Source organism: Bicyclus anynana, chromosome 1, assembly GCF_947172395.1.
Source record: "Bicyclus anynana chromosome 1, ilBicAnyn1.1, whole genome shotgun sequence".
Taxonomy (NCBI): domain Eukaryota; kingdom Metazoa; phylum Arthropoda; class Insecta; order Lepidoptera; family Nymphalidae; genus Bicyclus; species Bicyclus anynana.
Window position 1 is genome coordinate 15,364,391 of NC_069083.1, and position 23,869 is coordinate 15,388,259.

A 23,869-nucleotide genomic window follows, 5' to 3' on the forward strand; every position below is an offset into this window, starting at 1 on the left:
AAAAATACTCCACGGATTTTTTTTACAGTTGATTACAATCAAGTTCATTTTTCGTAAATAGCTTCATCTTGATGAGATGTTCAACTTTAATATTTACAAAAATTCTTGATTTTGGTAGCTAACTAATTATCAAATTTCTGAGCGACGAAACAATATAATGTACCACACAATTTGTAGGTCATTGTGGCTGTTAAGTTGTGTATCTATTTATTAAGCAACAGTAAAAAAACATTTATTTCTTAAACAATATTTATTCTGGTAGCTAACTGGGTTACCAGGAAATGTAATTTCTTAACGTCGGAACGAGATAATCTAACTTTTGGCAGTTAAGTTAAATTAAAACATTTCTTAAACATTTACTCTATGTCCAGTGATGCCACATCCAGATAGCGTACATCTATGTAGAAGCCGCCGCACAGTGCATGATTTTGTTATCATGGCACAAGACTACCCGCATGCGCGCTCACGTATAATTCATATTTTAAGATTGAAATAAGTTCTTTTTGAAACAATAAATGTGTTAAGTAACATAGTCAATATTATAGTTAACTATATAAGTCAATTAGATAAAGAAGCTATTTATTGTCAGTGAGCTTGTTAAAAATATAATTATTTTGAACGGTGGTCATTTTGTTATTAGTGTACGTTATCGAAATTGGCCATTCCAAATGTAAATATTGATCTTTACGATTGAGTTTTCACGTTTTTCAACTAAACATTTACATTTTAAGTAAAGCGTGTAACGACCCACATCCAGTGGCGTAGCGTGCCTGGGGGTGCCCTGTATCAAAATTAGTTAGGGGCCCTGAATGAAGGGTAACGAATTCTCCTAAAAATAAAATGCTCGCTTAAAATAAATATAACCTAACCTAATATGTATGATGTTTCAAACTTTTGGGTGCTCGTTTAACGGGGAAAAAATGGTTTTTTTATACTTTCGTCATTTCTGAAGTGAAATCTCTACAGTTTTTTTGATTACTAATTTTTGCTTTCACACGTAAGGGGCCCCTGTAGTCCAGAGGCCCCGTATCATTGATACGACTGATACAGCGGTAGCTACGCCCCTGATCTTCTAGTTGTGCTATGTAATTAATAAGATAAGATAATTTTTAAGCTAGATGCTTTCAGCCACCTTTAATAAAATTATAAGTAATTTATGTTACATATTAGTTTATTAGATAACGTATACTCTATAGCATTAAAAGTACGTATTGTGAGGAAATTTAATCTAAATATCGTTTTTATTATTTTGATATCAAAATACGGTAGGTTAATGCTATAAATATAAAATTGATATGATATTTAAAGTCCGGTTAACAATCTAGTCGCTCAGAGTTATTTTTATCAGCAGGATGCGAATAACTTTCCTTTTGTTGCTCTTGGCGTTGGCTGTTACAGGTAATTTATAACTCGACAATTATTATATCAACGAGTATGGTGGACTTTGAGAATATATTTACATTATAAAATATATAAATATATTTTAAATTAGTAGTTTTGTCTGTCCATGTGTATTTTGTTTAATGGGGTCACAACAAATAGATTTTGTAAAATTATTTTATAAAAATATGCATATATTGACAGCGTTAAAAACCGTGTTTATTAAAATATATAATATAGAAAAATCATTAAAAATAGAAATCAATCAGAGATTGAAGAAAATAAAATGAATTGTTTGTTTTCAGCCAAACCTCGCGATGAGAGGATCGTGGGCGGAACGGTCACAACCATCGACCGATGGCCAATGGGCGTAGCTATGCTTAACTGCATGTTTGATGTTTCATTTCGACAGGCCTGTGGAGGCTCTATACTCAACAACAGATCTGTGCTCTCTGCCGCACACTGTTTTATGTAATTATGTTTATTATTTACAACCGCCATAAGTTATTTATATTTTTACATACATATGAGTACAACCGATACTTCAAATTCCACCGCGGTACTGCAACTTATCGAATTTTCACAACGAGATTGTCAAATGTGAGCCTATCTTAAATAAAAAAAAATAATATAGATGTCATGGGGTCCTATGATTGTACATGTATGTGTTACTAGTAGATGACAAAACCATTCAATCACCAATCCCGCATGAACTATGATTTTTTCCGACATAAAAAATTGTCCTATGTATCTATTCATCCAGGGTATTAGACATATGACGTGTTTAGATGCTGTTGCGAACTATTTTTTAGAACTTCCAAAGAGAAACAATTCCGCCATACAGAAGATTTGCGTAACTTTGAACATTTAGCCCTTTAATGAGTTGATTTAGAGTTTTTTTAATGGATGTTAAAAAAGCATTTAAATATAGTTTGAATGAAGGTCTATTTCCAACGCCCAAAATTGAAAATCTAACACTGCTCAAAAAAAAAACGTTGTGTTTTAAAAACGCTGTTGTATGAACATATACTTAGCTATCGTGCGAATGAGGGCTTAAGCAGCGCACACAACGGAAAGTTTCTAGATGCTCCACTTCTATTGGTTGTAGCGTAATGTTAGCCTATAATAACCACCTTCAATAAATGGACTTTTTAACACGATTTCAATTATTATCAGTAGTTCCCGAGATTATCGCGTTCAATCAAAACAACAAACAAACTGAACTGTTGCTCATTTCTGATCGCCCTAACTCGAATTTTGTTAATTCTGTTCAATGTACGGACACTCGATTTCTACTCTCTTATTATAGTATAGATATATATAAAGTAATCTTAGCCAAAAGTGTTTCCATACCAGGGGCGCGAGACCAAGCAGCTGGCGCATGCGTATCGGTTCCACTAGAGCCAGTTCTGGCGGAACGGTCTTTCACACTGACCGGATCATCAGCCACCCCAGCTTCAACGCACGCACCGCAGACAATGACATTGCCATCCTGCGCACCACCCGGCAGATAGGGTTCAACAACAACGCTCGCGCAGGACCTATCGCCGGCGCTAACTACAACCTGCCCGACCGGTCTGTCGTTTGGGCTATCGGATGGGGAAGCACCTCTGTAAGTTTATTGTTTTAAACCACAGATTAAAGAATATTAGGCAGATAGAGCGCACGAAACACGACAGTGTCGTAGCAGTTTCAAATACAAAATTAAAAACTAATACATGCTCGAGTCAGCAAGACGCAAAGTGTCGCGTCAGTAATTTTCAATATTATTCAAGAAAAATGGCGTATTATGTTTTTAAATCTCTTAACAACTGTTCACAAAAACTAAAAAAAGAAGATGGAGTATTTTTTTATTGGTAATTATTGATTACTAGCTGATGCCGCGCGGTTTCACCCGCGTGGTTCTTGTTCCCGAAGGAATACGGACATAATATGTAGCCAAAAAATAACAAAATAATGAACACATTATTTTCAAACACCACCGCCATGGCTGCTGTGAGCCGCAGGGTCGTTGATCTATACAGCTAATCTTTCTGTGTATCTATAGGTGATAGGGTGACCCTAAAAATCCATCTTAAAGTAAATCTCTATTCTTTGGTTTTCTTGTGTTTCATACATTATTTATCTAAATTTAATGTTATTTACAATATGTTTTTGGTTTTAGTATGGAGGTTTTCCATCGGAACAGCTGCGACAAGTACAAATCTGGACTGTGAACCAAGCGACCTGCGCACAACGATACGGTGCCAGAGGTCGTACCATCACTGCTAACATGCTGTGCTCCGGCCACCTCGACATCGGTGGTCGCGACCAGTGCCATGGTGACTCCGGCGGTCCTCTTCTCCACAACAACGTGGTCGTGGGCGTTTGCTCGTTCGGCCACGGGTGCGGTTTGCCGCGTTACCCGAGTGTGAACGCTCGGGTATCCCGCTACGCTGCGTGGATCACGTCCAATTCATAATTTTAAAGAATCCTGAATTAAAACAACAGACACGAAGTTCATATTTTTTAAAAATAGTTACGCAATTATATTACATCCATTTAAAATCTAATATATTTAGGCGCACAATTCTTGTATGTAATATTTATTATATACCTATTGTATATTTTGTAAATAAATAAATGTTTTGTTGTATATTCTGTAAAATACCATTTTACAAAACAATAATAAATGTCAATCCATTTGTACAAGATTGATGTAGACCACATTGTAAATTTTTGGTAGTTAATATTTTTAATTTTAAACTATATTGTTTTGGATTCAGAAAGATCTTTGATTAAATATTTTTTTTTAATGATATACAACATCTATACTAATATTATAAATGTGAAAGTAAGTCTATCTGTCTGTCTGTCTGTAACCTTTTCACGGTTAAACGGCTGAACCGATAAAGATGAATTTTGTTGTAATGGAAAATGGGACCTTGAAGCAAAACAGAGCACTTTTCAACCCTAAAATAAATATAAAAGAGGGTGAAATAGAAGTTGAAAGTTTTTATGAAAAGTTCTTCATTTTCAGAGTTACAGTTTTAAAACTTTGTTCATAAATCATAAAAGAAATACAAAATAAGTTAGCCCTTGACTACAATCTCACCTGATGGTAAGTGATGATGCAGTCTAAGATGGTTTTTTTTTTTTTTTTCTGTCTGAGTAGGTGCCGATAGCTCCCTGCGGAACCACTACGGCGTCACCGGGGGGGCGAGATAAGATGGAAGCGGGCTAACTTGTTAGAAGGAGGATGAAAATCCACACCCCTTTCGGTTTCTACACGGCATCGTACCGGAACGCTAAATCGCTTGGCGGTACGTCTTTGCCTGTAGGGTGGTAACTAGCCACGGCCGAAGCCTCCCACCAGCCAGACCTGGACAAATTAAGAAAATCTCAATCTGCCCAGCCGGGGATCGAACCCAGGACCTCCGTTTTGTAAATCCACCGCGCATACCACTGCGCCACGGAGGCCGTCGACTAGGCTAAAATTTGGAATGATGATTTTAATGATATGAATGTTTGATACTCTTTCACGCCTCGACTACTTAACCGAATTAGCTGAAATTTGGTATTAAGATATATTATATGGATTAACACATAGGCTACTTTTTATCCCGGAAAAATCCATGGCTTCCGAGGGATTTGTGACAAACTAAATTCCACGCGGACGAAGTCGCGAGCGTCCCGCTAGTTAATAGATAAAACGCAAGTGGGAGATACATTACTGAACTTTCGAAAACTAATTTGATTTGTTTTCATGTTGATCTGGTGTATAAATAATTTCCTGTAAAAAATGTATGAAACCGAAGTGGACCATCATTTTATAAAAATACTCATCGAGGTCTGTAAATTAGTATAAAACTTGTCTTGTCTCCTCCTAGCAATGACAAAGTTGTTGGGAAAATTGTATGGTAGATACTGAATGACATACGAAAACAATTTAAATGAGTGGACATTCCAACTTTTTCTTCAATAAATTCAAATTCAAAATTAAAGTCAAGTTATGTCATTATTTAATGATGGTAAGTAAAGTCGAACTAAAATTAATGTTACGAGGGTTGCACATGCGCCTTGGTTTGAAAATAGCCCACAACAAACTCAGCCAAGGTTTATTTTTTTTTTGTTTACCACCATTTCACAAACGTATCTAGAATTAAGTACACAAGCTTATCTAAAACTAAGTACATAATCGGAATCGGAGTGCAGTTCAAAAATATTTTTTTTATCATCTAAAAGACTTTCCTATAAGTTTCCATTTAATATGTTTTTATAATATCTGTCTCCTTGTCTAAAATTGTTAATGCAGTCATTTGTTAATGTTATTAAACCTCTATAAAATCAGCCTTTTGAAGCGAAAATAGCAATTCTGACGATGTTTTTGAAAATATTGGACTATTGTATGCTTAAAATATTTGGATTCCTTGTTTTTTTGAAGGAACTTACTTCAAAGCAAAATAATATATATATATTGATTAGTTAAACAATTATCATTTAAAAATAATTTCCCAGTATCAAGGCTTACGTAATTTTCCAACACATGGTACGACTAAACTGCACTGAAGGTATTTTGTGTCTTGAAGGTAATTTTGTATTTTGTAGAAAAAACCATTTATAATAAAAACCGTACAGTTATTTTAGTAGGCCTAGATGTCAGCTATCACCCTGTAGAGTATGTCGTACTACTCCACACACTGTATACAAGCAAAAGGTGACCATCACGAAACATCAAAAACCTCTTGACGTACAAAGATGAAATTTGGCAGGGAGGTAGTTTATAATTAGAAGGTGTCTACAAAAAACGAATTTTGCGTAAGGGTCGGATTAAGGAGGTCTAAGGGCGGATGTAGTTGCGAACGTTCGTCAGTGTCCTATATTCCGATTTATTCGGCGCTGTCATACGTCTGCCATTAACGGAACTTTCTCGTGGCAGTTGAGCAGCAATCAGGGAGCGGAGTCAGGCCTGCTTTTCCATACCAATAGCAAGATTATCAATGTAAACATTTGCTTATACTTGGTATTTCACATGTTTCAGCTAAAATTTAAATACTGTAATTAAAATGATAAGATAAACTGAAGGCAGATATCTCAGTCACCTTTAATCAATTAATAGTAATTTATGTTACATATTAGTATATTAGATAACGAATCCTTTAGGGCAATTAAAGTATTGTAAGTGGGAAAATTTAATCTATAAGTAAATTATGTATGTAATACATAAATTACTTGTAGGTAAGTCTATACTTATATTAAAACTGTAACAGGTCAAATTCTAGACATTGAAGATATTTTCAAAATTTTTGTTAGAGGGCATAATGTAATCGACGCTGATACGAAAAATATTTATTTTTTGTATGTCTGTCCGTCTTTTTGTTCACCGGGCATCACGCTGAAACTACCGAATGAATTTAAATTAAACTTTTTTTAATTCTTTATAAGTTAACTCTTGATTACAATCTCACCTGATGGTAAGTGATGATGCAGTTTAAGATGGAGACGGGCTAACTTGTTAAGAGAGTTGTACATGACATCGTAACGGAACGCTAAATCGTTTGGCGGTACGTTTTTGCTGAAAGGGTGGTAACTAGCCACAGCCGAAGCCCACCAGCTAGACCTGGACCAATTAAGAAAACCTCAATCGGCCCAGCCAGTGATCGAACCCAGGACCTCCGTCTTGAAAATCCACCGCGCATAACACTGCGCCACGGAGGCCGTCAAAACTTGGCATGAGTTGAGTCCAAAATACTTTTTTGCATGGAAATAAAATCAAAATTTAAATCGATTTTCACGCGAACGAAGTCACGAGCATCCGCTAGTGTTATAAATATAAAAACAAATGGATGCGATATATATAGTCCGGTCAACAATCAAATCGCTCAAAGTTATTATCAGCAGGATGCGAGTAACTTTCCTTTTGTTGGCCTTAGCGTTGGCTGTTACAGGTAATATAAAACTCAACAAATATTATATCAACTTATTGTGAATTCTGTGGACATTTAGATTTACATATGACTACATTACTAAATTTAAGGAAGAAGGCAGATATTGTAAGACGTTTTGAAGGAAAAAATTGTTGAAAAAACTTTAATAATTTTTTCTTGTATTGAAAATTGAGTACCTCCCATACATTTTTAACAGCAACTTTGTAAATACAAAGAATAGTTACAAACCTCGATAAGTGTACAAGTTTTTAAAGTTATGGTACACTTTCCATACATGTTTTTTACAAGATATTTTTTTTTAATTCGGTCATTTTAATTATAGAAAAATAATTATTGCATTCAAAGCTTCTTGCACAAAACAAATGAAAGATTATTTACAAAAATAGTGCATTGGTAATTTAATCCGTAATGTTTAACAAACACAAGCTCTTCAAAATCTTAATTACATCAGCAGCATTGAAAAAACTTATTCAAAATAGAAAATTTTGAAAAATTTGACTAAAAATATAACTTGGTCACCCTAGGGATTTTTGGTAAACTATTGAAATAAGTTTTAGATAATTAGGTGGTGTGTCTACCAATGCGTTTTATCTATTAATTACGGGACACCCTGTATAATACGTACTAGGTAAAATAAAACTGAAATCGCTGATGTATATATAGATTGAAGGGAATTGAAATAAATGAATTGTTTGTTTTCAGCCAAACCGCGCGATGAAAGAATAGTGGGCGGAACGGTCACAACCATCGAGCGATGGCCAATGGGCGTAGCTATGCTTCATTCCATATTAATTTCATATACGCAGTCCTGTGGAGCATCTATACTCAACAATAGATCTGTGCTCTCTGCCGCTCATTGTTATAGGTAATGATGTATTTTTTATTTAAAAACACCTTATATTAACATTCAGTGTTGGTCGACCCCCTACTAGGTGGACCGAAGACATCAAGCGAGTTGCAGGGAGCCGCTGGATGCTGGCAGTTCGAGACCAATGTGCTTGGAAGTCCATGAAAGACGCCTATGTCTAGCTGTGGACGTCCATCGGCCGATAAAATGGATACTAACCGATATTTATTTTCAAAGCGATATTAGTACAACCCCCTATATAAGGAGTTATGCCAACAGCTTATATCTGTAGTAAATTGTATATAAAATGTACTGCTTGTAAAACCATGGTGATGTCCCTTGGACTTAAAAAATGCTTCGCGTCTTCTTTCCATTACATCTCTTGGGTATTTTAAAAACAAGAGTAAATCAAGTGGTAGTAATAGCGCCGCTAACAAGGTCATTTGGTAATTTTCATTACCACGTAAGTAATTTTTAATTTTTAAATAGTCTCATGGAATTGGCATGGCACAAAAATTCACTTCTTCCTTTTATGAGACAAAATCTAGGAGGTCATGCCGATACAAAATCAAAGCGGCCAATGCCCATCGCCAAATATATATTATTTACCAAGTTTTGTTAATTCTTTTATTTTTTCTATCATGGTCGTAGAAAAAGTATTTTAGCCAATGTGCTGTCCATGCCACTCCACTATACATCCACTTGGCTTCACCTCTTTGCAAAAACTCATAAAAATCACTCGCGTACTCAGACTAATTATTGTATAGAGGTCCTATACAATAATTAGTAGCCTCGCTAGACGTTACTTTTCTGTCAAAGTATATGATCAACGATCTAATGCGATTATAAAAACTGTCTCTATAGAATCGATGTTAAATGGTTGTAATCGTGTTCGTCGGTTAAAGAGCTCCGTAAAAATACCTTTTTGTGTAATTGAATTGTGTAAAAAACGGGAAAAAACTTCTAGTTTAGTATAAAGATATATACCAAATCTAAGCTCGTTTTCCTTAGAAAATGACAGACAATTTTGTTCGTGACTATGAGTGTGATACAGGTCTTTCTATAATTGGTCTGAGCTCGCGTAGCATCGGCCCTCATTATATGACAGTGGCATGAATAGCTGTTACTTTCCAGGGGCTCGAGCGCAAGCAGGTGGCGCATGCGCATCGGTTCCACCAGGGCCAGCTCTGGCGGTACGGTCTTTCACACTGACCGGATCATCATGCACCCCAACTTCGTCTCGAGCACCGCTAACAACGACGTAGCCATCCTGCGTACCACCCGGCAAATAGTGTACAGCAACAGCGCTCGCGCGGGAGCCATCGCCGGTGCCAACTATAACTTGCCCGACAATTCTGTCGTTTGGGCTATCGGATGGGGAGTCACCTCTGTAAGTTTAAATACCATCAATATTCAATATTTTATCCCTACGAAGAGTCTCAACTGGCGGGGATCGACTTGAGATTTCGAGGGTTTAAGTCTTGAGTGGAGACTAAATTTGTGATGTGATTCTGGTATTTTATACTCGTCGATGTCTATGTCGCTTTTAACAAGTTTTATTAGGATTCGAACTTTATCTCTATTATTATCGTTATTATTGACCCATTTTCGGCTCACTGCTGAGCTCGAATGTCTCCTCTCAGAATGAGAGGGGTTAGGCCCAGCCCAAGTTTATTTCTATGGGATGCCAAAAATAAAATGTCACTAACAATGAAGTTGCCATGGAAATGAGCGATGTCATTTCACTGTCACTGTACAGAATGCAGGGGCTGAATATGTCAACAACAATTAAGAGCACTTAATATTGATGGGTACGTTTAGTGCAGCCTAAACAAAAAATCAGAAATACTCAACGTCAGTAAAAATAATTTATTTATATTTTTTCTCGATTTTCATTTTTCTTAGGGGGTCGGCTATAAACGCAACTTTAGTAATTTTTTACTAAATAAAATAAACCGTCACCCCGCATTTTCACCCGCGTATTTTCCTGTTAGAATACGGGGATAAATTATAGCTTATGATACGAACAAATAATGTGGCTCTCTAGTGGTAAAAGAATTTTCAAAATCCGTTCAGTAGATCCAGAGATTCTAGAACCTTATTAGCTCAACGGACTTATCACCTCGATCTACTCCCTGTAGAACTACTGTCGTACCCAAATATTCTTTAAAAAAAACACTACACCCTACGGCCTACAGTATCACTAATTTTATCTCTTATACCTATACTCTTTGATACTATATACCAAGTGTTTTTAAAAATCTGTGTAAAAACACGACGACTGTGAAAAGCTATAGACTCGAGGTGAAAAGAAAACATTTTTTCGGATATTGCGATATGGGTATCAAATTATAGGTTGTATTTATATGTAGTATATAATTGTATATTAATATTATAATATCAACTATCTTAGCACCCATGACACAAGCTACTCTGTATGCTTACTTTGGGGTTAGATAGTGATGTGTATTGTTTAAGTATATTTATATATTTATTTATTTAAATTGAAGGACTCATCAAAAGGATTTCAAAATGGTATATTAAAAAAGCCTACAATTAGAAAAATGTTATTTATTAATCACTATACCAAAATACGCGAGGCGGATGATAAGGTGCGAGCAGGTTAGGCAGTCAGATAATTATATTTTTTTAATTATTGACTTGCTACAATATTTATCTGGTTTCAGGTAGGAGGTCGGCCATCGGAACAGCTGCGGCAGGTACAAATCTGGACTGTGAATCAAGCGATCTGCGCACAACGGTACGGTGCTAGAGGTCGTACCATCACTGCTAACATGCTGTGCTCCGGCTGGCTCGACGTCGGTGGTCGCGACCAGTGCCAGGGTGACTCCGGTGGTCCTCTTCTCCACAACAACGTGGTCGTGGGCGTTTGCTCGTTTGGCCGCGGATGCGGTTCGCCGCGCTATCCGGGTGTGAACGCTCGAGTGTCCCGCTTCGCTACGTGGATCACGGCCAATTCATAATTTGAAATAATCTTGAATTGAAACAACTTAATAATCATTACTTGAAATATACACTTTTTAAATGTAATATAACTAAGAAGGCCATTCTTGTATATATTTTATTGTTTATTATATATACTAGCGGACCCGGTCAAGCTTCGCTTTGACTTATGTGCACTTCTTCCTTATCCCTATCCTACACTACCCTACTCCTACCCCTACAATAAATTTAAATTTAAATTTTCATTGTTTTTAAGATGTATTCTGTTATTCTTGGCGGAGACAAATCCAACGAATCAAAAACCATGAAAATCGTTCCAACAGATCTCGAGTTATAAGTGTTGTAACAAACCCGACTTTTTTTATATATTTAGATATTGTCATCATTCAGTAAAGTACCTAGGCGTGGGCGAAGCGGGTCCTCGCCCACGGCTTCCACTAAAACCTCGAGCAGTGCTGGGCGGTTTAGACTTTACTTGCTGATGTGTATCAGTCATCGTTCCAGGCAAGAAAAAATCTGCCGGGTTCACTAGCATGCCAAAAGTCTTATAGCTTTTAGTTTTAAGCAGGTAGATAAGATAATGATGATCATCATCAAGAATTTTAGAATTATATCTATATCTATACTAATATATAAAGCTAAAGAGTTTGTTTGATTGAACGCGCTAATCTCATAAATTACTGGTCCGATTTGAAAAATTCTTTCAGTGTTAGATAGCCTATTTATCGAGGAAGGCTATATTATCCCCGTACTCCTACGGGAACGAAACCACGCGGGTAAAACTGCGCGACGTCAGCTAGTATTTAATAAAATGAAATGATGCTTCAATAATACCACATTGTATGAATACATGTAAATAACCAGACGTATACCGGAAAGGGTAGGAGATCCGGTATTTAATGGGCCGTGGTCTGTCATTAGTATTATAACCGTTTTGAGTATTGCGGTTTAGTTTTAGAAGTTTTGTTGCTAATCGTGGATTTAGGCTTGGCTTTACCTTTTTGGTGTGTTTACGTCTTTGGTTGTTATTTGTGCTTGTCTATGACTTCGCGTGTGACAATAGTATCGCATTGTGAAGCCATGTTTTATATTCATTAAAAGTTATAGATACAACTAGGTGTGCCTCTTTCGACTGTGCTGAAATGGCGATCCCGGACTAGCAAGCGCCAACCCACCAGGTGGATTGACGACATCAAACGAGTCGCAGGGATTCGCTGAATGCAGAATCGTGATCTTTGGAAGTCCCTACAAAAGGCCTACGTCCTGCAGTGGACGTCCATCGGCTGATATGATGATGATGATGATATGCCTCAAACACGAAGTTTAGGGAGAGCCTAAACTTTGTGTCTAAATTAGGCCCTCTTCGCTGTTTCAATGTTGGTTAGGTTGATTATTTTTCAATCATACAATACAATACAATCATACAATTGCGCTTTCAACATGAAATCACATAATTATCGTCAGTTTACGTAAAGTGGAATTAGTTTAATAATGGTAGTTCAAGTAGAGACGTTATTTTAACGAAAAACTTCATTATCTAAGTTCTTGAAATGATAATTTTAAATGTTCGCAATAACACAAAATTACTATCAGTTGATATAAAATGACAGTAAGATCATTTCGTTGAAATACGGTGAAAAACGATGTAGTGAGAGTGACTCGATATTTAAATAGTACACCATGCTGATCTCAGACATACAGTAGCGTTATTGCACCATCGTGGAAAGTAGTCTTTCTATGATGGTGCATTTGTAGAAATTTTTGAGTTTCTAGAAATTTTGTCTTTCCATGTTGTGTATTAAAATGAACTAGTATGTGTAATAATAATAATATGTGCGATTGGTCTGTGTCATTTTACGCATTCTTATAACAGAGAATGTTGATAATTTTAACACGTGGAATCATAAATAAGTCAGGATAAGCTTTATCTACTTAAAATAAAATATACTTATGAGGTCATGTACTTAATCTATACTAATATTTTAAAGAAGTAAAGTTTTTGATATGTTGTAGAAGTTTAACTCTGGATCTACTAAACCAATTTTGAAAATTCTTTTCCATATAAAATGTCACGTTATTTGTGAGTATCACAGGCCATATTTTATCCCCGTATTACCTAGACACGAGTAATTATCAGGCGCAGAGTTGGATACGTGCATGCGTGCGTGCGTGCAACTATGCATAGTCGCAGATTGCAAGGCAGGATTCGAATCTTGCATTTCAAGAACGGATGCGGATCGCTAAGTTACTTAACAATGATACGTTTACTATAATAATATCTAACCCAGCAAACGTTGGTTTGCCGAATAAAAAAAAATCTTTAGGTGTACCACCCTTATGAAAAACAAATTAATATTTGGGCACTTTTGGCAAAAATTGTGCCGAAAGTGCATGATAAACTGATTATAAATTACAAGGCTGGTTTGTAATCTTATACTATTGTTGAATATATATAGAAGTTTTATATTCTAAAACGATTTTTATTTATATCTAGCGGACCCGATCAAGCTTCGTTTTGACTTTTGTGCACTTCTTCCCTACCCTAACCTCTGACCTACCCGTACCCTACCCATACCCTGACCCTACCTTACCCCTACCCTACCTCTATCCTACCTCTACCCTACCCCTAACCTTCCCCTACTTTACCACTACCCTAGGTTTTTTTAAATATTAAGCCAATACAAATGAGTGCATTAGTAATTTTAAGTAAGTAGGCAGATGTTTTAATACATTGAGAAGAAAAAAAAAAAGTTGTGTGCATTTTAAGAAATTAAAATATCACGTGTCTCAATCGGTGAAGGAAAACATCGTGAGGAAACCTGCATACCAGAGAATTATCTTAATTCTCTGCGTGTGTGAAGTCTGCCAATCCGCATTGGGCCAGCGTGGTGGACTATTGGCCTAACCCCTCTCATTCTGAGAGGAGACTCGAGCTCAGCAGTGAGCCGAATATGGGTTGATGACGAGAAGAAAAAAAATTGTATAAGTTTTTAAAATGCTAGTACACTTCAGTCCTATACATTTTTTTACAGGATATTTTTTTTAAATCGGCTCATCTTAATGAAAGAAAAATAATTATTACACTCAAAGCTTCTTCTACAAAACAAATAAAACACTATTTATAAAAGTACAATTATAATACGTTGGAAATTTATTTTGTAATATTTAACAAAAATTTTATCTTTGAAATTTTAACTACAGCAGCTACAGCATTGAAAAGACTGATTCAAGATAGAAAATTTTGAAAAATCAGAAAAAAAATATAACTTGGTCACCCTAAGGATTTTTGGAAAACTAAACAAATTAGTTTTAGATAATTAGATGGTGTATCTACCATTTGCGTTTTATCCATTAATTGCGGTACAAGTATAGTCTACTGTGTATAGATGGTTAATAGCTAGTACCCCTGTTGAATCAAAAATTTTCGTAGATATAAAAGTTGAGCGTCTCATCAAGATGAAGCTACTCACGTAAAATTAACTTGATAGTTTTTTTTTTATTGAGAAAGAATACAATAAGGAACTTAAGCTAACTAATCCTAATAACTATACAAATCATGCCCACGTGGAATGGTGGCAAGAACACTGGCTGCATTTCCGCACTGGACAGCCAGGCTGATTCTTTGCGCAAAAAATGAGCCAGCCCTTCTGTCACCAGTCGAGGCAACTAGCCGCGGTGAAATGATACTTGAAGGTTAACTTGATAAAATTTTGTCTAGAATGGAGTGATTTTAATTGTCTGGTTGAGTATGTACCCGATAATCTGTATAATCCGGTATTCTATACAATGTCTAGGTAATTTATACCGGGGGCATTCTGGTAATGTGTGAAATATTCTGAATATCATTGTCTATTACATACATTACCCACGTATTCTATAGAATAGAGAAGAGTGAGAACTCACGCATGTGTTATAAGATCATGGCGTTATCATCACTTTTTGTAATTTCGACTCCACGCTATCTTGGCTGCCCTTACCTCTAAAGTGTTTTTTGCATAACGTGAAGCCAAAAGCTTATAAATGTATCTTCTGGCGTAGCCACATTTTATAACGTTGCGTGTTACACCAATATAAGTTAATGTTGTGAACCAAGCAGTAAAGACAGTTAATGAAAAATATTTCAAAATATTTCATACATTTTTTTTTATTCTTTATAAGTTAGCCCTTGACTATAATCTCACCTGATGGTAAGTGATGATGCAGTCTAAGATGGAAGCGGGCTAACTTGTTAGGAGGAGGATGAAAATCCACACACCTTTCGGTTTCTACACGACATCGTACCAGATCGCTAAATCACTTGGCGGTACGTCTTTGTCGGTAGGGTGGTAACTAGCCACGGCCGAAGCCTCCCATCAGCCAGACCTGAACAAATTAAGAAAACCTCAATCGGCCCAGCCGGGGATCGATCCCAGGACCTCCGTCTTGTAAAATTACAAGACGGAGAAATGATTGTGAATTAAATGCATTGCTGGAACGTATGCGTTGCATGCAATGCAATATACATTGCCCGAGTATTTTATAGAATACCTGAATTATACAGATTACCGGTTATAAGTATACCTTAACGAGGATTAAACGAAAATCATTTCCAAAAATAACTAAGCTAGAAATAAAAACGTGTTATCCTTCTGAATTCCTGAACGCAACTAATTTCACAACAAAAAATACCGATAAATTACAATCTTAAACCGTAAATCTTCTTTTAACAGTAATAAAAATATCCGAATAAAGATAAAGTAATATACTGTAGGAAATACCAAAAACATCGTAAGTACGCAGTACTTAAAAACTAAACCTTATAATATTTTAAGGATTTATATGTTATATAAATAAAAGCCACGTTTTTTATTACGGGAAGTGCACGTGTTACATCAATGACATGTTATTTCAGCGGTGTGATTCCGCTGTTTTATACACGTCGATTTAATATTCGCCTATAACAAGTTTTATTAGAATTTGAAATTTATTTATATGGGATGCCAAAAATAAAACATCACTAACAACGAAGTTGCCATGGAAATGAGCGATGTCACATCGCTGTAACTTTACAGAATGCAGGGACAGTGTATCAATTGAATTGTAATGCCTACATTCATACATAAAATTGAATTGACTGTCTGTGATTTCCAAATAACCGTGTTTATACACGACTCTTTATTTAATCTTTTTGTTGGTATGTCTTTCTGTCTGTTTATTCAGTTGTAACATTGGAAACGGCTTCAATTATTTTAATGGGACTTTCATTGGACGATAGAGGAGATTACTGAACAACATGCAGGCTACTTTTATCCCGGGAAAATCTATGGTTTCCGCGGGATTCGTAAAAACGCAATTTCACGACGAAACAGCAATTAGATTTATCTATGACATAAATCATGCCGTTATAGTTTCAGGCGAAATAGAAAAGATTAGAAAGATTAGATCAATAAACTAATACTATATCATAATCCTTTTGGATTACCTAATATATAGTGTCATTCAGCTCTAAGCTAGTGAACTATATAAACACCGAGGACCGATGTTCTAGCATCACTTACTAAGTCATCAGGATGCGTGCTATTTTTGTTCTGTTAACTGTGGGATTAGCTGCTGTTGCAGGTGTGTTTTTCAATTATTTTGTAATTTTTTTTAACTAGAGTTTGGATACTGATTAAAGAGACTGAATTTAAAAAAAAAATATTTTTAATTAGCCAGGCGATTTAAAAAAATCAAAAAAATAAATAAATTTGAGATCCTCTTGTCAAGCTCTTTCATTCCGTCACACGATGCATTTCGCAAAAAAAAAGTTAAACAAAAAAAAAATTGTTCAGTTTTTTGGAATCAACTTACTTTGCAGTAAAAGAACTTGAACTGTCGTTACTTGAAACAAATATTCAAAAATAATTACCACGTATAAAATCAACGCTTATGTAGTTTTTCACCACATCGAATGACTAAACTGCACTGAAGGTCCCTTTTGTATTTTGTACAAAAATCAATGTAACTTAAAAATCGTAAAATTTCGGCTAACATATATTGCATTATTTTAGTAGGCCTTGATGTAAAGTATGTTGTAATATTTTCGGGACACCTGTATATAAGGATATAAATTACTTTATAACACGTTTGCTAGTAAAGTATCGCTTATTTCACCAAATTCAATATCGTAATATATCTCATTACGCACATGTGCCGTGATGTAAAGTAAAATGCACATGTGCCGTGACGTAATATAAAACCTTTATCATCCGTCTAAAAACTTCAAAGAGTTATTAGGTCAGGAAAGTGCTCAACATTTAATAAATAAAACTTACTTTCTGAGATAAAATAAAATAAAAAACATTTAATTCTTTCATTTTAATAATTTTGACAATAAATGTCAACCATTCAACTGTTTCAGAAACATGAAAATATTAATTTACTTTATTAGTAATAATACATTTGCCTAAAAAATGCAAAAATGACAAGCGTATCAAAATGTCATCATAAGGAAATCAGGCAAAGATTTTTAATTTTCAGAAAGTGTGTTTCCTCGCAAATGTGTTATAAAACGTCGTATGACATACGTGCGCTTTGATAATTACAGCCTCTGCTTCCTTCTCTCGCCTTTGGCTCGAGCTTGCAATATCGCCTCGGCTGTAATTTTCAACTTACCGCACGTATACCATAATGTACTATTGTATTAAGAGTATATATTTAATTCTAGCATCTCCTACAAGAAATGCAGAAAGGATCGTTGGTGGGTCGATTACAAACATCGGCACGTACCCTATGGCCGTCGCACTGATACGATCTGCGACTGGATCAGGCACCTTCTCACAGGCCTGCGGTGGCAGCATCCTCAACAATAGATCAGTCCTCACTGCAGCTCATTGCATACAGTAATACATTTATACTATGCTAGCGGACGCTCGCGTCTTCGCCAACCCTTAGACCTCCTTAACCGGGAGATGTCGCAAAATCCGTTCACTTCGGACTTTCTGCCTCTTACAATGCTATAACTAGCATGATAATGTGACCCGAAAAGAATTTCCATACAGCGTTAAGCTGTGTCTATCAGAGGGCCTAGTGGCAGTTTGAAACTGTTACTGTCACGTAACGTATAACGTATTCTAAGGAATTGAAACAGCGCCATCTAGTGGCACTACTGCACAACTGTTTCAATTCCATATAAATTTGCGTTTACGTCAACGTGATAGTAACAGTATGAAAATATTGAAAACTCCTACTAGGCAGACAGAGCACTGCGCTGTTTTAAGAAAAGTGAGAGACGTAGTCAAATATTAGTAGTAGTATTGAATTTGACAATACGCATTGGAGCAATGTGACGTGTTTAATCTCTAAATCCTCCTTTATCTATACTAATATTGTTTGTTTGTTAGATTGAACGCGCTAATCTCAGAAACTACTGGTCCGATTTGAAAAATTATTTCAGTGTTGTTGAAACCGCGCGGCATCAGCTAGTTTTTAGATAACCAGGCAAGAGATGTTGGTGATTTTATATCCATTACAAAGTGTTTTGTGAAGACTCCAAATACTACGGTCTTGAGCCGTCTGCATCGAGCGTCCCCTTGCTTCACTCCAATTATTCGAATTCGACCAACACAGTGCGGAGTCACCACCGTGTGCTATTTGCACTTCAGTTTTATGTATCGTTCAGCAACAAGTTTGTTGTTAATTTTAGTTCTATTTAAGATCTCTTATTTCTGATTCAATCACGTCACATTCCAGAAATAGTTCTTAACTTTTATTTGAGCTTTTTCATTTAAAATAGGTTAATGATAATAATGATGAACTTTTGCTTACAGCGGCGTCCAAACAAACAGATGGAGATCTCGTGTAGGCTCCACCAATGCAAACAGCGGTGGCGTGGTCCACCACTCACACCAGTTCATCCATCATCCCCAGTACGTCAGAGCAACCGCCGACAACGACGTCAGCATCATCCGTCTCTCCTCACACATCAGTTTCAACAATAATGTGCGCGCTGGCAGCATCGCCGGTCCCAACTTGCACACACCTGACGGCGCCAGCGTCTGGGCCATCGGATGGGGACGCACAAGCGTAAGTTTTACTAACTATACCATAGGGATGTGACTATTTTTTGAAATTGATATTGATGATAAATTATCAATTTGGATTTCACCACCATTATTATATCTTTTTCTTAAAAATGAAATTCATTTATTTTTCATCTATACTTATAATAAATCTGTAGAGAGGTCAATTCTGTACATGAAATATATTTCCAAAATAACTATCATGGGGTGATTAGTGGTCGATACTGATGCCAAAAATGCAATCAGTAAAATTTTTGTCTGTCTGTCTGTATGTTCTTTATAGAAACAAAAACTATTCGACGAATTTTAACGAAACTTGGCACAATTATTCTTCATACTCCTGGGCAGGTTATAGTATACTTTTCATTACGCTACTGTCAATAGGAGTAGAGCAGTGAAGGGAAATGTTGAGAAAACGGGAGAAATTACTCCATTTTTTAAGCTTCCGTCGCCGTCGCATGGTCCCTACCATAGGGGTAGTAGGATAGGGGTAGGGTAGGGGTAGGGGTAGGCGTAGTAGTAGGGTTTCACGCAGACGAAGTCGCGGGCGTCCGCTAGTCTATACTAATATTATAAACAGGTAAAGTTTGTAAGTTTTTAACATTCTTTGAAAGGGGTAATCTTCGGAACTACTGATCCGATTTCAAAAATTCTTTCACCAGTAGAATGCTACGTTATTGGGGAGTCTGAGTTTATATAGGTATCATTAGTATTAGCAGAGTTATCATAGTTTTTGTCATACAGGTCGGACCGAAATTCCTCATAAACAAACTTGCATGCGCTGCCATATCCATTGTGAAAAATTGAAATCAATGTATTGAGGCTTTATGTGCCTTTAAAAGTTCTACAAAAAAGTCCACGACACCATATATATATCCTTTACATTTTAGCAAATAGCTTATATATATATATACCTTTAGTGTTTTAAAAAATATTAATTTTATATACTAAGGTTTACGTCATTATTTATACTACTAAACTTAGAGGTAGGGTAGAGGTAGGGTACCTGTCCGTTCTATGTAATAACCATAATAGCACGTATTGTATAATATCACGTGTTAGGTTAAATTAAAAGACTTATTTCACCCCTGAGCTCAACGCAAAACATATATTCACATGATAGACAAGTTTATCATGTGAATATATGTTTTTCTGTGTGATTACCTATCTGTGATACAAAAGTTGTAAAGCCGATTTGGACGCAGTTTTTTTACAAAAAAGATGATAATAGAGAATAAATAGTTTATATACGACTATACGCCAATCTAAATCATCTGCATTTTTTTATTAATATAATAGTAATTTTCGATATCTACTACATTAATTTTATTTATACCTGTGATCTAAACAGTATACTCCACTAAAGCCTAGTGATGCCTACAAAGTCATAACAGTCATAGCATTAGAGCAAACCGTTGTTATAGCGGGTCCAAATCGCCAACTCTTACAAAAACAGCGTTCTTTTCAACGTTCGTTAACGATCAACGTTCACATTTCAGTCTGGAGGCTCTTCATCGGAACAGCTTCGCCATGTCCAAATCTGGGTAGTCAACCAAACTGTCTGCAGAAACAACTATCAGCGCATCCGAAGAACTATCACTGACAACATGTTATGCTCGGGCTGGATCAATGTCGGAGGTCGCGACCAGTGCCAGGGTGACTCCGGTGGCCCTCTGTTCCACAACAACGTCATTGTCGGCGTTTGCTCTTGGGGTGAAGGCTGCGCCCTCCCCGACTTCCCCGGCGTCAACGTCCGCGTCTCCCGCGTCAGTAACTGGATCCGAAACAATGCGTAATTTAATTTCAAGATTGTCCTATGCCTGACCAGAAAAATAAGAATATCGCCGTATGGAAAAAACATATTTTTACTAACTTACTAATCACAGCTACACAAGCTTTTAAGTCTCCCAATCAGGTTGTTTTATATTTCGGCTTAGGCTTATACTAAATGTAAGTATAACATAACATATTAACAGAGTATATACTTAATTGAATTCGGTTTATGTTTATTTCTTTGTGTTATCTACGGAGATCAATAAAAAGTTATATTTGGATACAAATTTAGTGTTTTATTGGGTTTTCATTAATTATATTATTGTTGCTATGTTTATACTAACTTGTATTAAAGCCAAACAAATCACTACAATTTGTGCTACTTCCTGACTCTTGTGTGAAGGTGAAAGCTAATCCAATGAATCTTTAACATTTATTTATCAATTTTGAATGTGTAGCAAAACTCGATAAAATATGTCTTAGGGACAGTTAACAGGATATATCCTTAGTAGTTATTCATTCTTTACGATGTTTTCAAATTTTGAATATAGAGAATATTCTATTATATAATTGGTTTCCTGAACCAAAACCGAAACAACCGCGCCAAAGTTAGTTTAAACTCATAGTTATTTGGACTCTGGATTTACCAGTACGAACTGATGACATGTCCTTATCTTATATTTTACGACAGTATTGGGCGGTTTTAGTTTTCGGTGAAATAAAAAAGATTAGATATCAATTGACTTACAAAAGGATTAATAAATTATAAATTATGTAGTAATTGTCACGTTATTCAGCTTTAAGCTGGTAAACTATATAAATACCAAGTACCGATGTTCTAGCATCACTTGCTAAGTCATCAGGATGCGTGCTATTGTTGTTCTGTTAACTGTGGGATTAGCTGCTATTGCAGGTATGTCTTCTGTTTGTTCATTTTTAACTTTTAACTAGGGGACGCCCGTGACTTCATCCGCATGGAATTTCTTAACTATAAAACCGATGACCTTGAAATATTTACGAAGCAAACTTTAAAATACTTCCGTTTTAACAAAAACAAAATAATAATTTTCTGTTCTACAGTAGCATACCATCAACGTTCCACCATGTTATTAACTGTTACTAAACTCGAAAATGTAGAAAATCAATAAAAAACGAGTTTAAAAAATCTAGCTTGAACTCACAAATAAATAGATGTACAAACAAAAAAAAAAACCTGTCGCGTTCTTCAATTTGTTTTTATCACTCCTTTATTTGGAGGTCGGTCAAATTTAACCTGGAAATCTCCATTGTTGAATACTACATGAAAAAATAGTTCATTATTGAAGGGTTCAATTACAACTATATCAAATTCTTTTTGAAGCAGAATTACACGTATCTAAGTTATGGACAATTAAGTAACTACCTTTTTAGTATGTGTGTCATTGCTACACATAAAATAATTTATAAAACTTACACCACAGATAAATATATATTTTTTTTTATTCTTTACAAGTTAGCCCTTGACTACAATCTCACCTGATGGAAAGTGATGATGCAGTCTAAGATGGAAGCGGGCTAACTTGTTAGGAGGAGGATGAAAATCCACACCCCTTTCGGTTTCTACACGGCATCGTACCGGAACGCTAAATCGCTTGGCGGTACGTCTTTGCCGGTAGGGTGGTAACTAGCCGCGGCCGAAGCTTCCCACCAGCCAGACCTGGACAAATTAAGAAAATCTCAATCTGCCCAGCCGGGGATCGAACCCAGGACCTCTGTCTTGTAAATCCACCGTGCATACCACTGCGCTACGGAGGCCGTCAAATAACTTATTACGTCTGATTATTTGTTCTCATGTTTTTTATTGTTAAAATATAAAATAAGTGATAAATGGAACTAATTTAAATAAAATAATTGCCACAGAAGTCTCTCTTGAATAATTGTGTCAATTTTAAATTCAAGTATTCAAGGCTTTAAAAAAGTAGATACTTAATTTAAATAGAATGATTTCCAGCATTACAAGATATAATTATAACATTAGGTTATTTAAAGACATGGATCTTCAAGGTCTGGTCACAGCTTGTATGAAAGTGGCCAACCTCCTTTGTTCAGAATCTGTACGCATACATTTCTTTTATTTACATGGTTGCTTATTTTGCCAGTAACCGGACGAGTAGCTTAGAGTAGACTTTAATCACATTTTGTTCTTACGCCTTGTATAGAAATATTGTTTATTACAGCGTCTCCCACAAGAAATGCAGAGAGGATTGTTGGTGGGTCGATTACAAACATCGGCACGTACCCTATGGCTGTCTCAATGATACGATCTGCGACTGGATCGGGCAGCTTCTCGCAGGCCTGCGGTGGCAGCATCCTCAACAATAGATCAGTCCTCACTGCAGCTCATTGCATACAGTAATACATTTATACTATACTAGCAGATGCCGCGCGGTTTCACACGTGTAGTTCCCGTTCCTGTGGGAATATGGCAGTAAAACATAGTTCGTAGTAAACTGTCCCGTTGGTCCAATGGTTTGCCTATTTAACTCAGATAATGAAATCCTGGGTTCGAAGCCTAGGTTGGACTATGAAAAATATTCTTCTTTTTCTGCAGTTTCGGAGCTTGTCTTCGTTTAAAAGGAAGTTATCCGTAAAATTTCCGAGTGTAGTTGAGAAGAGGTAGCGTTACAATCCCATAATTTAGAGAGATTTCATTCCACGTCAATTTCTTTAACAACCTGACAGTGATCGCTTGAAAGCAAGAGAGAAAAGTTTATTAAATCCTACTCCTACTAATATTATAAATGCGAAAGTTTGTATGGATGTTTGGATGTATGTTTGGATGTTTGTTACGTCGCTACTACTGAAGCGATTTAGCTGAAATTTGGAATGGAAATAGATTTTACTCTGAATTATCACATAGGCTATAGGCTTTTTATCCCGAAGAAATCCATGGTTTCCCG

The 23,869-nt window shown here is 36.1% G+C and overlaps 4 protein-coding genes across 8 annotated transcripts in view; 3 read left to right on the forward strand and 1 right to left on the reverse strand.

Moving 5' to 3' along the window:
• The window catches only part of LOC112044215 (solute carrier family 12 member 4), a 424,075-nt gene that overhangs the window by 111,451 nt on the left and 288,755 nt on the right, over positions 1-23,869 (reverse strand). The window lies entirely within an intron of this gene.
• LOC112044232 (trypsin CFT-1-like) lies at positions 1,353-3,918 on the forward strand. Its single transcript, XM_024079998.2, has 4 exons — positions 1,353-1,398; positions 1,686-1,851; positions 2,737-2,992; positions 3,545-3,918. Exons 1-4 carry the CDS (start codon positions 1,353-1,355, stop codon positions 3,839-3,841), a joined length of 765 nt encoding a protein of 254 aa, XP_023935766.2. The 3' UTR covers positions 3,842-3,918.
• LOC112044224 (trypsin CFT-1-like) lies at positions 7,238-11,412 on the forward strand. The gene is made up of 4 exons (XM_024079987.2): positions 7,238-7,307; positions 8,010-8,172; positions 9,289-9,544; positions 10,842-11,412. Exons 1-4 carry the CDS (start codon positions 7,262-7,264, stop codon positions 11,136-11,138), a joined length of 762 nt encoding a protein of 253 aa, XP_023935755.2. The 5' UTR covers positions 7,238-7,261; the 3' UTR covers positions 11,139-11,412.
• On the forward strand, positions 16,668-21,056 carry LOC112044226 (trypsin, alkaline A-like). Its single transcript, XM_024079991.2, has 4 exons — positions 16,668-16,716; positions 17,804-17,978; positions 18,906-19,161; positions 20,657-21,056. The coding sequence occupies exons 1-4, from the start codon at positions 16,668-16,670 to the stop codon at positions 20,951-20,953; spliced, it is 777 nt and encodes a 258-aa protein (XP_023935759.1). The 3' UTR covers positions 20,954-21,056.